The 16448-nt window shown below is 42.8% G+C and overlaps 1 protein-coding gene across 8 annotated transcripts in view; it reads left to right on the forward strand.

Moving 5' to 3' along the window:
- LOC111841526 (uncharacterized) overlaps positions 1-16448 on the forward strand; it is a 120728-nt gene that overhangs the window by 41330 nt on the left and 62950 nt on the right. For all 8 annotated transcript variants that reach the window (XR_011993960.1, XR_011993962.1, XR_011993961.1 and 5 more), the window contains 4 exons: positions 4302-4415; positions 5119-5229; positions 14638-14745; positions 16215-16298. Coding sequence is in view for 1 of the 8 variants with exons in the window: in XM_072718483.1 (XP_072574584.1) it covers positions 4302-4415; positions 5119-5229; positions 14638-14745; positions 16215-16298 (417 nt within the window). In the remaining 7 variants the exon portion in view is untranslated. The remainder of the gene's footprint in view (positions 1-4301; positions 4416-5118; positions 5230-14637; positions 14746-16214; positions 16299-16448) is intronic.

The following is a 16448-nucleotide window of genomic DNA, read 5'->3' on the forward strand; positions in this document are numbered from 1 at the left end:
TGAGAACATACATACAATGGTAGCTATACCTATCTATTTATTTAAATTTATATGTGTTCAAGTGCAAAGGGGTAAAATAGGTGATACTCCGTGAACATGGTTATAATGGTGGCACACAAAACACTAAGATTGTCTAAGGACACATACACAACATAACCTATCTGTATATTGAGACTAGTAGTCGTGAGTAAATCAATATACAGGGTATACAAAAGCCAAACTTAAATGAAACTTCCTTTACGGTGTTTGTCTGTTGGGTGAGTGATATGTAAGGCAGGGGGGTTGTGTGCCAAGTCGAGGGACCCCTGTCCATTAGGTCCACTCTGCTTGTCTGTAGGTCCCTAAATCTTTGGGCAATAAAAGTTGGAGTACTGGCCTCCATGGTTATCTGTGTGTGTGTGTTTATGTGTGTAACCCCCCTTTGGTGCCTCTTGTACCGGGCTCGGCCTTGTCTCAGGCCACCTGGAATTTAGGCCCTGTGATATGTGCATGTGTGATCCTACATAAGAAATAATGGAAAACCAATTAATTGTTTCCCGGTCCCAAAAAATTACACCGAAATGTTTTTTTTAGCATTTAAACACAAAATGAACCGAATAAAACAAGAAGAGCATATACTGTACTAAACACATCTAAGCATATTTATCAAAACAGTAATTTTTAAAGAAAATAAATGTATCCAAACAATGTGTCCTGCCCCGATTGTCCGCTCCTTCCGTGTGCCACGCCCCCTCATTAACCCCGTGTGTAATCCCTGTGTGATCAACTGTTTCTGGTTGTTGTTATTAGTCCTCAGTATTTAGTCCGCGTTTCAGTTTGTTTCCCCAGTCCGGTCATTGTATTGTCCGTCTGCGTTTTTCCTGCCTTACCTGTAATTAAAGCCCGTATTAAGGGAGCTTACTGATATAAGTAAAAGTACGGAAGCTATATGGGTAAAATTAGATGCTACAAACTCAAATAGCCTAATTGTCGGTGTTTGTTACAGAGCACCCAATGTAGCTGCTGAGGAAAGCAGATTGTTATACAGTGATATTAGGATTATGAGCAATAAAAATGATGTGGTAGTTATGGGTGATTTTAATCTACCGGGGATGCAGTGGGACATTGTTGCTGGCTCTTCTGAAAATGAACTTGACATGGTGGAATTAGTACAGGATTGTTTTTTTACTCAGTTTGTTAACACCCCTACCAGGGGAGATGCCATTCTTGATCTTGTTTTGTCTAATAACCAGGACAGGATTGGTAAATTAGATGTTTTAGAACCTCTTGACAGTAGCGATCATAACATGGTTAAATTTGAGGTTAAGTTTAGTGCCTGAAGAGCAAAGTCCAAATCAAAAATATATAATGTTAGGAAGGCTAACTTCAATTGTATGAGATTAAAACTAGAAACTGTGAACTGGATGGAGTTAATTAACAAAACTGTTGAAGAGGCATGGGAATTTTTTAAAAGCACATTATTGCAAGTACAAGAGGACTTCATACCTGTTTCTAGCAAGAATAAATCTAGGAAATTGCAACCTAGGTGGTTTAATAGGGACATAAAGTATAAAGTAAGGAGGAAAAGGGCTTTGTTCCAGAGATGGAAAATAACTGATGATGACATAATAAAGCAAGAGTATCTAAATCTACAGGCTGAATTAAAAAATGACATTAGACGAGCTAAAAGGAATGTCGAAAGGAAGATCGCATTGGAGGCTAAGGATGACGTTAAAAGTTTCTTCCAGTATTTTAACTCTAAAAGAGCTCTAAAAGCTGAAATCACTAATCTGCAGGATAGTAAGGGTCTTATAATTGAAAACGACATTGACATAGTAAATGAGTTCAATGATAGTTTTGCACGGGTATTCACTGTTGAGGACACTAGTAACTTACCAGTTCTTATTACTAATCCAACATCGTCTATAACTAATATATATATAACTGAAGCTGATGTTTTGCAAAGCCTAGCTAAGGTCAAAATAAATAAATCACAGGGCCCTGATGGCATCTTACCTATAGTGTTAAAAGAGATGAGGGATATTATTTGCCGACCCTTAACATTACTGTTTCAAAAATCCTTATCTGAAGGTTTTTTTTGAGGAAGCTACTCAGGAAGTTGATGATAAGAAGGCCTATGATGTCATCTATTTAGATTTCCAAAAGGCTTTTGATGTTGTTCCCCACAAGAGGCTCTCACTTAAACTCAAAGCGACAGGTATTTTAGGAACTGTAGCGACTTGGATTGATAACTGGTTAACGGATAGGAAGCAGCGAGTAGTTATAAGAGGCTCGATGTCACAGTGGGCCTGCGTTCATAGTGGGGTACCGCAGGGTTCAATTTTAGGACCATTTTTGTTCCTTATTTACATAAATGATATAGACACCAATATATACAGTAAACTGGTGAAATTTGCAGATGACACCAAGGTGGGTGGTGTAGCAGATACTGAACTAGCGGCTCAGCAGCTACAGCGGGATCTTAATTTAATTAGTGACTGGGCTGACACCTGGCAGATGAAATTTAACATAGACAAATGTAAGGTACTCCATGTAGGGAGCATAAATATAAAGTACAGGTATTTTATGGGACCAACTGAAATAAAGGTAGCTGATTATGAGAAAGACCTTGGTGTGTATGTTGATGCTTCCATGTCTCATTCTCGCCAGTGCGGGGAAGCAATAAAAAAGGCCAATAGGATGTTGGGGTATATCTCCAGGTGTGTGGAGTTTAAGTCAAGGGAGGTAATGCTAAGATTATACAATTCCTTGGTGAGACCTCACCTAGAATATTGTGTACAGGTTTGGTCACCATATCTTAAAAAGGACATAGCGGCCTTAGAAAAGGTGCAGCGTAGGGCCACAAGAATGATTCCTGGTCTTAGAGGAATGTCATACGAGGAAAGGTTATTTGAGCTAAATCTGTTCAGCCTCAAGCAAAGGAGACTGAGGGGGGACATGATCCAGGTCTATAAGATTCTAACAGGTTTGGATGCTGTTCAACCGAATAGTTACTTCAGCATTAGTTCAAATACAAGAACTCGTGGCCATAGGTGGAAATTAGCGGGGGAACATTTCAAACTGGATTTAAGGAAGCACTTCTTTACACAGCGTGTAGTCAGAGTATGGAATAGTCTTCCTGATAACGTAGTGCAAGCTGAATCCTTGGGTTCCTTTAAATCAGAGCTAGATAAGATTTTAACAACTCTGAGCTATTAGTTAAGTTCTCCCCAAGCGAGCTCGATGGGCCGAATGGCCTCCTCTCGTTTGTATATTTCTTATGTTCTTATGTTCTTATGTATTCCCCGATACCCTGACGTCTGCGCCTTTGTCTCTGTTCCGTCACCGCTGGGCACGACAATATTATTATAATTAAATTTATTAATGGTGTATTATTAATATTAAAATTATTTATAAGAAATCTTTATTTTTAAATGTATTTTATTATATAATAATAATTACTGTTACTGTCTATCATTGTCTAAATGTATTTTTACTGTCTAAATATATTTATTCAGCTAGTGTAAACATGCATGATGCTATCACAGCGAATGCAAGGCTGAGACTGAAGCGTTACCCTTCGTTTCCGCTGAGAGACGTGCCGCGTGACTCATTTCCCCGCGCGTACAAGTTATCTTAGGTCGCCATTCATGGTTTGACTTCTGAGATTCAGATCAGGTCCTAGGTAATTTTTTTGCGTACTGGTTGGTTCGACTTTTACGAAATTCGAGTTCTAATGAGTTCAAGAACTGAGGTACCACTGTATCTGTAACTCAGAACTTGATTCCCACCTGAATCTCCAGCTTACTCACCCATGCAGTAACCCAGTTAAGAGGGATGGTCCTTAGCATGGTGGGTAAGACAAGGACCTGTAATCTGAAGTTTCCCAGCCCAAGTCCTGGGAGAAGCTCAGCCTTTTTACCTTTAGACAGGTGTTTAACCTGAACTGCTCCAGTGCCCAGCTGTCTGAAAGGGGACAGTTTTAAATAGCTAAGAAATGGGGATTATTCAAAATCCTTATTTAAAAGCCTTTGTTTAGGCTGGGGGCAGTTTGACTTTATAGATGTTCGGAGGCATGATTTAAGATGAATAATGTCTCCCAGCCAAACACCCTCACTGACTTTTCATGACCCTTTTTAATCTGCTTCCTAACCTTTGTGACTCTATGGGTTAGAACTTAACCACAGGCTCTCTGATCCTTACTTGCACGTTAAATTTGGACAAAAGCATCAGCTAAGTAAATGATCCACTGAATGCATTTGTATGTTTTCCTGTGTCTGACATTAATTACATGGTGACTGACTATTATTACCTCATTTCAGGTTCTTTCATTGAGTTTTCAACAAAATATTCCCCATTTCCAGCTGAGAAAGCAACATTTGGAGGATTTTTTAGTGGAATGATATTTATGTTCATCCTTTTTCTTATATTTCGAAGTAAGTGTTTATAAATGGATTTCAGAAATATTGGGCTAGGATTACTCACACATTTCTTTTCTGCTTTGTATTTAAACACAGAAATGTGTGTTGAGTTACAAAATTTAAATTTGTATAATATCTGTTTTATTTACTGTTAAGCTGCAGTATATCCATTGAGCAGCGCAGTGGCTCGGTGGTCAGCATTGCTGCATGACACCTCCAGGCTGCTGGTTTGAGTCCCCCCTCCTCTGTGCCTGTGTGCAGTTTGCATGTGCTCCCCCTGTCATGTGGGTTTGAGTCTCCTTCCTCTGTGTCTGTTTGCAGTCTGCATGTGCTCCCCCTGTCATGTGGGTTTCCTCCAGAAGCCCAAATTCTCAGGTTAACTGGTGCCTGTAAACACCCCATAGCATGTGACTGTATCTATGGCCTCCCCTCCAAGGTTTACCTCTGCCCTGTGCTGCTTGGCATAGGCTCCAGGCCCCCTGTGACCCTGTGCAGGATGGGTGGATGCATATTAATGTATTACACAAGTACAGGCACAATAATGACTATTTTCTTAAAAGCTGCCCCCCCCGGCATCCCTTGTTACCTTTTAATACCCCATTTATGTTCTCAAATATAGTTGGTTTTTTCCCTCCTTGTTAATATGGGATTTTATTCCATCTCTTCTGACTTTAATTTTATTATGGTGACCGACTCTGTTCTCACCCCCCCTTTTCAGTCATTGACATGGTGGTTTGGACAATATATCCCATGAGATATGAGAAAATACTTGCCTACATAGCAGGAATAACTGGAGTTATATTTCTGGTCGTCTTGGCTTCATCCATAAGTAAGTCTGTTTATAAGTTCACATGTGTGCTGTTTGCATGTTCTCCCTGTGTTTTTACCCTGGTTCCCTCCATGCAGGGGCATCATGCACATTTTTTTTGAGGGTTCACAGCTTCATATGAAACATGTATAATTGCCAAAACATGAAATTCACTTGCAGACTGAGCTGGGGCAGTCATATTGAATTCCATAATCAGCCTGATGAGCAGAACACTTGTCCCAAATCCCAAATGTGGTTCATCTGTAAAGTAAGCCTGTTTGTGTCAATTAGGTTGTAACACTACATAGCATACAGCTGCCAGGGTTAGCACCCATCTGCTCCAACCTTTCATGTCTCCATCCCGTTTGGTCAGCAGGTGTTGCTGGCCATCCTGTTCTCCTTGTGCCCAAGTCCTTTGTGTGTTTCCCTTGCTCCGTAGATTGCTGTGTGGTGCTATAGATTGAGCATGTGGCTACTAACCTGTTAGTCGTGTTTTTGTCTGTTTTTTTGTCTGTTTTTGTGTTCATTAGAAATTGTTCCCTAGTGTTTCTTTTGTATGAGTTTTCTTATCCTAGGTTTTCTCTGCTTGTGTTCTGTTTTGTTCTTTTCTGGTTCTGTTTAATTATCCTTGTTTTCTGTTCCTAGTGTTTTATTCCCTGTTAATGTTTTCTAGTTTTTGGTATTCCTTTAGCTCTCTAGCTTCTGTGTTTATCCATCCATCCATTAACTTCCGCTTATCCGAGGTCGGGTCGCGGGGGCAGTAGCCTCAGCAGGGAAACCCAGACTTCCCTCTCCCCAGCCACTTCCTCCAGCTCCTCTGGGGGAATCCCGAGGCGTTCCCAGGCCAGCCGAGAGACATAGTCCCTCCAGCGTGTCCTGGGTCTTCCCCGGGGCCTCCTCCCAGTGGGACATGCCCGGAACACCTCACGAGGGAGGCGTCCAGGAGCCACCTCATCTGGCTCCTCTCAATGTGGAGGAGCAGCGACTCTACTCTGAGTCTCTCCCGAATGACTGAGCTCCTCATCCTATCTCTAAGGGAGAGCCCAGCCACCCTGCGGAGAAAGCTCATTTCGGCCGCTTGCACTCGCAATCTCGTTCTTTCGGTCACTACCCAAAGCTTGTGACCATAGGTGAGGGTAGGAACGTAGATCGACTGGTAAATCGAGAGCTTTGCCTTTTGGCTCAGCTCCTTCTTCACCACGACAGACCGATGCAGCGCCCGCATCACTGCTGACGCCGCACCGATCCGCCTGTCGATCTCCCGCTCCATCCTTCCCTCACTCGTGAACAAGACCCCGAGATACTTAAACTCCTCCACTTGGGGAAGGACCTCCTCCCTGACCCGGAGAGAGCACTCCACCCTTTTCCGGCTAAGGACCATGGTCTCGGATTTGGAGGTGCTGATTTTCATTCCAGCCGCTTCACACTCGACTGCGAACTGCTCCAGTGAGAGCCGAAGGTCGCGGTCTGATGAAGCCAACAGAACCACATCATCTGCAAAAAGCAGAGACCCAATCCTGAGGTCACCAAACCGGACACTCTCAACGCCCCGGCTGCGCCTAGAAATTCTGTCCATAAAAGTTATGAACTGAATCGGTGATAAAGGGCAGCCCTGGCGGAGTCCAACCCTCACCGGGAACGAGTCCGACTTACTGCCGGCAATGCGGACCAAGCTCTGACACCGGTTGTACAGGGACTGAACAGCCCTTATAAGGCAGCCCGGCACCCCATACTCCCGGGGAACTCCCCACAGGACTCCCCGAGGGACGCGGTCGAATGCCTTCTCCAAGTCCACAAAGCACATGTAGACTGGTTGGGCAAACTCCCACGCACCCTCAAGGATTCTGCGGAGAGTATAGAGCTGGTCCACTGTTCCACGGCCAGGACGAAAACCACACTGCTCCTCCTGAATCCGAGGTTTGACTATCCGACGGACCCTCCTCTCCAGCACCCCCGAATAGACCTTACCAGGGAGGCTGAGGAATGTGATCCCCCTATAGTTGGAACACACCCTCCGGTCCCCTTTCTTGAAGAGGGGGACCACCACCCCGGTCTGCCAATCCAGAGGCACCGCCCCCGATGTCCACGCGATGCCGCAGATGCGTGTCAACCAAGACAGCCCCGCAACATCCAAAGCCTTGAGGAACTCCGGGCGGATCATTTCACTGCTTATATTTGTGTTTGTTGCAATACATCTGCCACCTACTGGTCTGGGAGATTATCATTGCAGTATGTATGTGCCGACCACGACAGTCCGCATCCACAGACAAATGTAGCATATACACAACCGTAACAGCACAAGGAAAAGTGGAGTATGAACTAGGCTTCAAGGCACACAGAGAGATACAGTGGTACCTTGACTTAAGAGTGTCCCAACTAAGGAGTTTTTCGAGATATAAGCCGTCTCTTGGCTGATTTTCTGCTTTGAGTTGAGAGCTAAAATTTGGGTTACCAGCCAGCTTCAGATACACCACCGGTAGTTGGCGCAGTGAACGGTGCAACATCCGCCCAGCATCCCGTGTCTCACTCATTCACTTTAAGCAGTTAGCTTGCAGTGGACAGGTTTTAATCGAAAACCCCTGCAGATGAAAGTGAGGAAAGCGTGGCGAAACAGGCAAAAATCAGCTAATAAAATTCAGTTCATCCCCGGGAGGAGCGCTCTCCAACACCCCTTCCAAGGACTCCAAAAAGGGTGGGTATTCTGAACTGCCATTTGGCGCATAAGCGCAAACAACATTCAGGACCCGTCCCCTCACCCGAAGGCGAAGGGAGGCTACCCTCTCGTCCACCGCGGTAAACCCCAATGTACAGGCGCCCAGCCAGGGGGCAATAAGTATGCCCACCCCAGCTCGGCGCCTCTCCCCGTGAGCAACTCCAGAGTGGAAGAGGGTCCAGCCCCCTTCGAGGAGACTGGTTCCAGAGCCCAGGCCGTGCGTCGAGGTGAGCCCGACTACATCTAGTCGGAACTTCACAGCCTCGCGCACCAGCTCAGGCTCCTTCCCCACCAGAGAGGTGACATTCCATGTCCCTAGAGCTAGCTTCTGTAGCCGAGGATCGGATCGCCAAGGTCCCCGCCTTCGGCCACTGCCCAACTCACATTGCACCCGACCCCTATGGCCCCTCCTACAGGTGGTGAGCCCATTGGAAGGGGGACCCACGTGCCTTGTTCGGGCTGTGCCCGACCAGGCCCCATGGGTGTAGGCCTGGCCACCAGGCGCTCGCCATCGAGCCCCACCCCCAGGCGTGGCTCCAGGGGGGGGCCCCGGTGACCCGCGTCCGGGCAAGGGAAAACGTGAATCCATTATGTTTTTCTTCATGAGGGGTCTTTTGAGCCGCACTTCGTCTGGTTCCTCACCCAGGACCTGTTTGCCTTGGGTGACCCTACCAGGGGCATAAAGCCCCAGGCAACTTAGCTCCTGGGATCATTGGAACACGCAAACCCCTCCACCACGATAAGGTGTTGGCTCCAGGAAGGGCATTGCACTCTGTAACACTGGCAAATTTTCTGTGTGGGGGATTGCTGGCTGGGATCCTGAGGAGTTTTGCCATGTGGTGGGTGTGGCAACACGCTGCTTCAACGCATGCTCCCCAACCTGACCTGACCTGAATGTGATTTGTAATCATAATTTGTAAACATTACAGTCTTATGGAATACAGCTTTAAGTTAGTTATATCGTTCCCCTGTTTAGTTTTGAAGTGGTTTGTCTTGTTTGTAGTGTTCCCAGTGTTTTCAGTTATCTGTAATAAACTTATGTTTTCTGGAGCCGCAAAGTAGAGTGTCACCTTCCTTTTCCTGCCTGTACCTTGCCCTGTTTCCATGACAACAGCTTTGGTGACTGTGGTGGTTTATGGTTTTCAACTGCTGAAGATACAGGATTTTAAGTCAAACTGTGAAATACTGTATCATCAGACATTTTCTCCAATCTCCTGATTAAATCTACTGTATTAAACATTAATATATTACTGTCCTGTCCCATTTTGGTCATATTTTGGTTTTAATCTGTTTCTTTTCTCTGACAAGTACACCATAACTACACCACTAACTGTTACTAAAGGCTGCTGACCATAACAGCAGTTATCAACCCTCCAAAATGCATCCCTAACTTTTCCCAGGTCAGCTGACTGTGTCCTCTCTGCCTCAGCTGCTCTTAACATCAGTTCAGCCATCCTGCTGTGTTTCACGGATGTCCTCTGTCTGTTCTTGACACACCTCTTATTGTAAAAATAAGGTGACTGGCAAGAGATAATGAGCAGGTGTAGTGAGCCTAAGTCAGGGTAGGCTTGTGGAAAGTTCTTTTCCACAAGAAATGTATAAACGCCCAGTAAGGAAGTTCATGAATGAACAGCTTATACTCTGTCCCTTGCTTTGGTGGTGGACACACCCCCCTGTAATATCCACACATCTGAAGCGGTTGGGGTATTTTCTCCCTTCTGGGGTTTGTGAGGCAGTCTGTCCATCTCAGAAGCTGCAAAGTGTCATGACTGAACGTGTCTGTAATGCCCTGTATGCTGATGTCAATTACTGCAAAGAAAAAGTTAACTCTTAACTCATCTTTGTGAGTAACCTTGGTCTGATTCTGCCAGGTTTTGTCTTGTTTCCTTAATACTTTTATACTCCTTTTCACTTCCCAATGACCATTGATCTTTGAGGCTATAGTGTTGGCTTCCTTCTATAATTCCTGAAACATCTCCTCAGTCCGTAGCTGAGAGCTCCAATCTGCAGTCACACACCAGTCCTACAGCTGTGCCGATATCCATATCTTCTCATTGGAGATGTTTTGATAGGACACCAGTCACTATAAAGATTCTGTTCAAAGACACCTGCTGCATCCAAACCTCAATCAGTGGCCTTGCTTAAGGCTAATGCTGTACCCAAGGAGTCACAATCAAAACAATTCCTTGTCTGGATCCAATAGATGGTAACCACTACAGCAGCGGTCACTAACAGGCGGACCGCGGTCCGGGTTCGGACCCAGAAGCTGTTCCATACGGACCCGGACCAATAGCCAAAACATTTAGTCATTATTTAAAACCTGATGGGGCGCTTTTATTTTAACCGGCGCAGCGTTTGTAGATTTTTCGGTAGTGGTTTAGCAGTAGAACCGCCGTTTCCCACGCTAATGAACGTCAAATGCCTTTGACCGCCAAGCAAGACGTATAGTTTGGCGTATGCAGCCCTTTGTCTGCGCTAATGTGCCTTTCTTGTTAATAGCAGCAGCGAAGCTAACACCCGCAAACAAAAAGCGTAATGTTCCTAACAGAGTGGCTGCACTCTCCTGAAATCGTAAAGCTGAAAAGTTTTCAAGTAGCCTACAATATGTATTATATAATACGTTGGATAAATAGACGTGATTATTGTTGATTTCATGTTCGTTGAAGTTTCTGCATTTTAACATATGTATAAAGTAATGTTATCTGTTATATAAATAAACTCATGTGAAACAAAAAATGTACGTTTTCAGGGTTGCAAAATCTCAAGTATCTGGCGTGACACTCACGCTAGCCAGCTGGCCGAAGTTCTATGTCACGTGACAATAAATAATGTCAAAACGTTTTTGAATTATACTGAATTAATTTGATTTGACAGTCAGGTACTGATTACATACAATGTTGATGCAACTAATAGGCTACTTAAATATATATCACACTATTAAATAGTTAGACATTATAATCTTCCGGACCTTTGCTTCAAGAATTTTTGTCTAACTGGACCTCTTAAAATTTTTGTTGAATACCCCTGCACTACAGGAACGATGGTCACAAGAACATTGCAATTACTAATCCTGGAAGACCATCTTGTCACATTAAGAACATGCAGGGTTTTGTATTTCCCTGTCCCTGACTCTCTCACTATTTGTTGAACCTCAACAACAAGGCTATGTTGCTTCACAGAGCCTCTCATGGTAGAAACACCAAAGGAATTGCGTGAAGCTGAAGCACATGTCCACAACAACAAGGATCAATCTCTGGGCAAAGCAAAGCACTAAACAGGCCTTCTCATTGTTGTCCTTTATGACAGCTTGCACATGTCTGTAAATGGCTGACAGAGCAGCACAGCCAGTGTAGCCCTGCCTCTTATATTGTTGGTATACAGGCCAAAGTTTATGTCTGGCTAAAACATTTGGCAAGACCAGCACCAGTTGTGTCCTTTACATGCACTAAATCAAGAAAACACTCTTCAATCTTTGCCATTGTTATCATATTAAAAATTAGGTAGCTGATCCTGTTTGTAAGGGCCAATTCATACTTACTGTCCGCGCAAAGTGAAAGTGATGTAAATTTCGTCATGAGGGGTGTCCAGCAGACATTTTGTGCACCATTGCGTGTCAGTTGCACATGTGAAATGAAATTCACTGGGTGCTTCCAGTATGAGGTAGAAGGAAAAGAAGAATAATTGGTGTAGTTGTAGTTACAGACACTTTCGATAAATAGCTGTGTGGGGAAGTGAAGTTACCCACAGGCACATAACTCATCATTGAAGGAGCACAGAGTCGTATTCTGGTGCAAGACTTTGTACAAGCAGATCATCCAAACACTGCTGGCTGAGATGGAAATATATTGTTTGGTATCCTGCGCCACAAGAACATTGCATATGTGTTTTTCTGCATTTCTATCAACAATTTCGTTATTATTCATTTTCGAACATTTAAAAAACTTTGTGTTTGTTGCAATACATCTGCCACCTACTGGTCTGGGAGATTATCATTGCAGTATGTATGTGCCGACCACGACAGTCCGCATCCACAGACAAATGTAGCATATACACAACCGTAACAGCACAAGGAAAAGTGGAGTATGAACTAGGCTTCAAGGCACACAAAGAGATACAATGGTACCTTGACTTAAGAGTGTCCCAACTAAGGAGTTTTTCGAGATATAAGCCGTCTCTTGGCTGATTTTCTGCTTTGAGTTGAGAGCTAAAATTTGGGTTACCAGCCAGCTTCAGATACACCACCAGTAGTTGGCGCAGTGAACGGTGCAACATCCGCCCAGCATCCCGTGTCTCACTCATTCACTTTAAGCAGTTAGCTTGCAGTGGACAGGTTTTAATCGAAAACCCCTGCAGATGAAAGTGAGGAAAGCGTGGCGAAACAGGCAAAAATCAGCGAATAAAATTCAGTTATTCAGTTTCTCCTCCACATTTGTCAACATCTTCAAGTCATCTGATCTCCAAGGCAAATGCTGTACATTATACTTGATAAAACCAATTTAATGCAGTATATTGTATTGTATTGTGATTTTATACAATACTCATTATTTAAGCACATTTTTCTTATTTAAAGACATGTAACACAAAAAAACTGTTTTTTTGGGGGTCCAGAACTGATTAATGGCATTTCAATTAATTTCAATGGGGAAAATTGATTTGACATATGAGTAATTTGAGTTACGAGCTCCGTCACGGAACGAATTAAACTCGTAAGTCAAGGCACCACTGTACTTGGTTTTCTTCATTTCCTCACTAATATCCTTTAACCTTATTTGATGCACAGTCTAGAGTCATGGAAATTCATCTCACTGCTGGCGTAGCAGGACATTCATGCATGTGACAAATAAAAATCTGTATCTTGACCTCATTCATCACACAAAGTTGTCTGATGCTGGCTACTTGCAGAGAGGCAATGAGGACACATTTTGCTTCTTTTTTTCCAGGTCCAGGTGTGTATGCAGTGTCATCATTTCTGCTGACCAAGGCTGTGATTTCTCTAAAGTCTCAGCTATGCTAAAGTCCTGGTTATATCTGCTAAACCAAGGACAGCTATGTATCTTTGCTGTTTTTGTCTTTCCTTTGTTTTAAGTCTAGTCTGTGTGGCTCTGTTGTGACAGATACTCATAAATAAAGGGGAAGCTCATTTTCATCCCACTTTTTGCAAGTGTTCCAGGAGTCACTCTACTTTATAAATGACAAAATACTCGCTCACAGCATCAGTTTCTACCTGCTGGAGCAGGGAGGATATTTCTTGCCTTATTATTTCTATAATAGACATTCTGAAATGAGGCAGCTGGGCCCTTCTGGGTTGTAGTGGTTGTGGCCGTAGCCTGTCGTATAGTGGCTGTCACCTCATCTGTTAGATCTTAAGTGATTGTCCCAGCCTGGTTTCCACGAGCACGTCACCTGCTTGCTAAAAAGCTGTGATTGGACAGTTATTGGACTTCAGCATGTACTTTTCAAAAATGAGCCGATGCAGCAGAGCAAGGAAGGCCAATACATTTTGGTGTGATTTGGATATCTTCATTAAATTGTGTGTAATGCAAATTTTCTAATTGTTTTTCTGGATGGTAGTCAACTAAAATGCATTTCCACATGGCACGGTTTTTGCCTGCTGCACACTGTAAAACAATATGTGACATCGATTGTTTTCCCGTGCATGCCGAAGTTGTATTTGCACTTCAAGGTGGCATGAATCCTGCTCTACAGTGTGAAACAGGGTAAACAATCTGGAGCCTAAATCTAAAACCCTGAGGGGCCCCGAGCTCCTTCAGTCTCTATCAGCATGACGCCTCTGCCTGCAGGTGCTCTGCTCCCCCCCCCCCCCCCCACAAAACAAGCATTTAGGTGAAATGGGGTCTAAAACGGTCATTTGTGTGTGAGTGGATGTGCCCTGTGATGGACTGGCACCCCACCAGGGTGTACCCTGCTCTGGGCTTTTTAGGGATAGTCTTACCCTGGAACTGTACTTGAGAAGGGGTTATAGATGGAAGGATAGATGGATGGATGGAAAATGTATATGTTTTTTTTTTCCACCACTGGGATTTCACACTGAAAAAAGAGAATTGTTGGACCAACTTAAAAAAATTGCTTCAATTTGTAACACACAAATGAATTAAGTTTTTTCAAATCGAATTAACAAGTTAAATGAACCCATTTGCATTAAGTTAGGTGTACTGAATAATCTGATTACATTCAAATCAATAGTTTTTCTTAATGCAACTGAAATTTTAGACAAGTCAACTTAAAGTTTACAGTTTTTACAACACGGTTATTTGCTTTATAGAAAAGTAAAATACTGCACCATAACAACCTATAGTATGATTTCAAGAAGGCTTTTTTGGTAACTTGATTTGAAAAAACTTTATTCATTTGTGTGTTACCAATTGAAGCAATTTTTTAAATTTAATCCAACAATTCTTTTTTTCTCAGTGCAATTTTTTTAAGTTGGTTCAACAATTTTCTTTTTTCAGTGCAGAAATGTACACCATAGATTGTTAAAATGTGTTTTCACAATAATATGTACATTTAGGGATGCATGATCAAATGGCCAACCCAAACACTGTGGGATGTGCTTTTCATACCAGAATGTTCAATAAGGGATTCAAACACAGAACCCCCAGGTGACAGACCTGTGCAGGACCGGTGAACACATATGTGTTTGTACTCTGTCTGACATGAATTCCATGGTGACTGACTCTATTCTTACATTATTTTAGTTGCTGTCAGTGTTTTTCTGGCAAAATCCTCAACTGCAGCTTGGAAAGAACAACTTGGAACATTTTTCATTTTGTTAGTGTTTCCGATATTCATGATTTTATTCCCAGGTAAGTATGTTTTCAGGTTAATATATTTATTTTAAATTTGTTTTACAACCTCAGGAACACTGGAGCAGAATTAGGTATAGAGGTATTTAGTTGCTACATTGTTGGCAACCTTTCATAACCATAAATCTTTTTAAAAACTGGGATGTACTTTTATGCAAACCAAAATTCTGTGGTTCACAAGTAGAATAGTTTCTATAATTTGACAGGACTTGGGCTTTCTGTCATTTTTTTAAACAATGCTGAAATTTTTCCTCTGCATCTTGACCTGGAGATAACGAATGTAATTCAGTATAACTATAACCTGTGATAGGGCTGGTAAAAGCTTTCAGCTCACTGTTATGATACTCACAGAGCTCTCTTTCAGTAATGTTAAATAGGATGCTATGCTATTACAGGTCACGACTAGGTAGAAAGCGAGAAGGCTAAGCATCCAGGTAGAGGGATGACTAACTTTAGCTGATAGTAGCCGACTATCTTCCGAAGCATATTTCTCAAATGCAATTGTGTATAAATAATTGCAATAAATTTTCACACAGGTTTGAATAAGGGTTTGATGCTTATGCTACAACCCAGGTTTAGTCTGAGCTGGTTATCATTAAGATTTTAATGGTACTACAGTCGAACCTCGGTTCAACGTACCCCGTTTATAATGTTTACACCAATACAACGTTCAAATTTCAATGTCCCGAATTCGTGTAATGCATTATTCCATTTGCCGGTATCGCTTAGAACGTACACCTTTACAGCGTAAACTTCGATATAACGTATGATTTTCAGAGGAAAAAAAAGAAAGTTGCCCTTTATATTAGACACTGATGCCAGTGGTGTAGATGCTGGGGGGGTGCTCTTCCAAGGGGGTTAAATGGAGAGGAGGGCATCGTACACTACAGCCGTGTTCAAGTGGGTCTACAGGGTGCAGTACAGGAAGGTTGTAGAAAAAAGAAAGTTGTAGAAACATGTACATGTTTCACCAGCATTAACTCATCAAAGATGAGGCGTATGATCTTGGATGATATAAGCGACGTACGGAAAATACCTCCCAGGAATGGGGGAACATTAACAAAGACAGAGGGCTAACCACACTAGAAAAAGAATAAGACATAACTATGAGTAGACCTAAATTAAACAGGGCACTGGCAGGGAAGAACAAAAAACAGGAAAACAAAGCCAAGACATAGAAAACAATACCAAATACAAAAGAAAAATAAAACCAGTATAATTTAACCAGAAGATGAAACTGGTCAACCTCAAACACATTTATCAAAGGCAATTATGTATAAATAATTGCATTTTTCAAACACATTTGAAAAAGGGCTTGGCCCCTCAGTGCCCAATACAGGATTCAAACCCACAACCACCAGGTGACAGTGCTATGCAGGGTTTTCAACACATGACCTCTGAACACATCTGTTTTTTTTCTTTGTGTCTGATGACTGAAACTCTTCTTTGCTTTATTTCATTTGTACTAGGTGTGTTTTGGATAATACACCTCCGAAGGATGCGAAGAGGAGTACAACTTAGAGGCATTCTAGTAATCATGTTTGATTTCATGTGTAAGTACTGTATATCTTTGTGGATTTATTTGCTCACACAGGCCTCACCTTTATCACGCCACAGGGTTTCGAGGGACCCTCTGACTCGCGGGGCCATCTCAGGGGAAGAAAAGCCCAAGGACACTTTGTTATTTAATATCATGTTATACC

This window comes from Paramormyrops kingsleyae, chromosome 12 (assembly GCF_048594095.1).
Source record: "Paramormyrops kingsleyae isolate MSU_618 chromosome 12, PKINGS_0.4, whole genome shotgun sequence".
Lineage (NCBI taxonomy): Eukaryota > Metazoa > Chordata > Actinopteri > Osteoglossiformes > Mormyridae > Paramormyrops > Paramormyrops kingsleyae.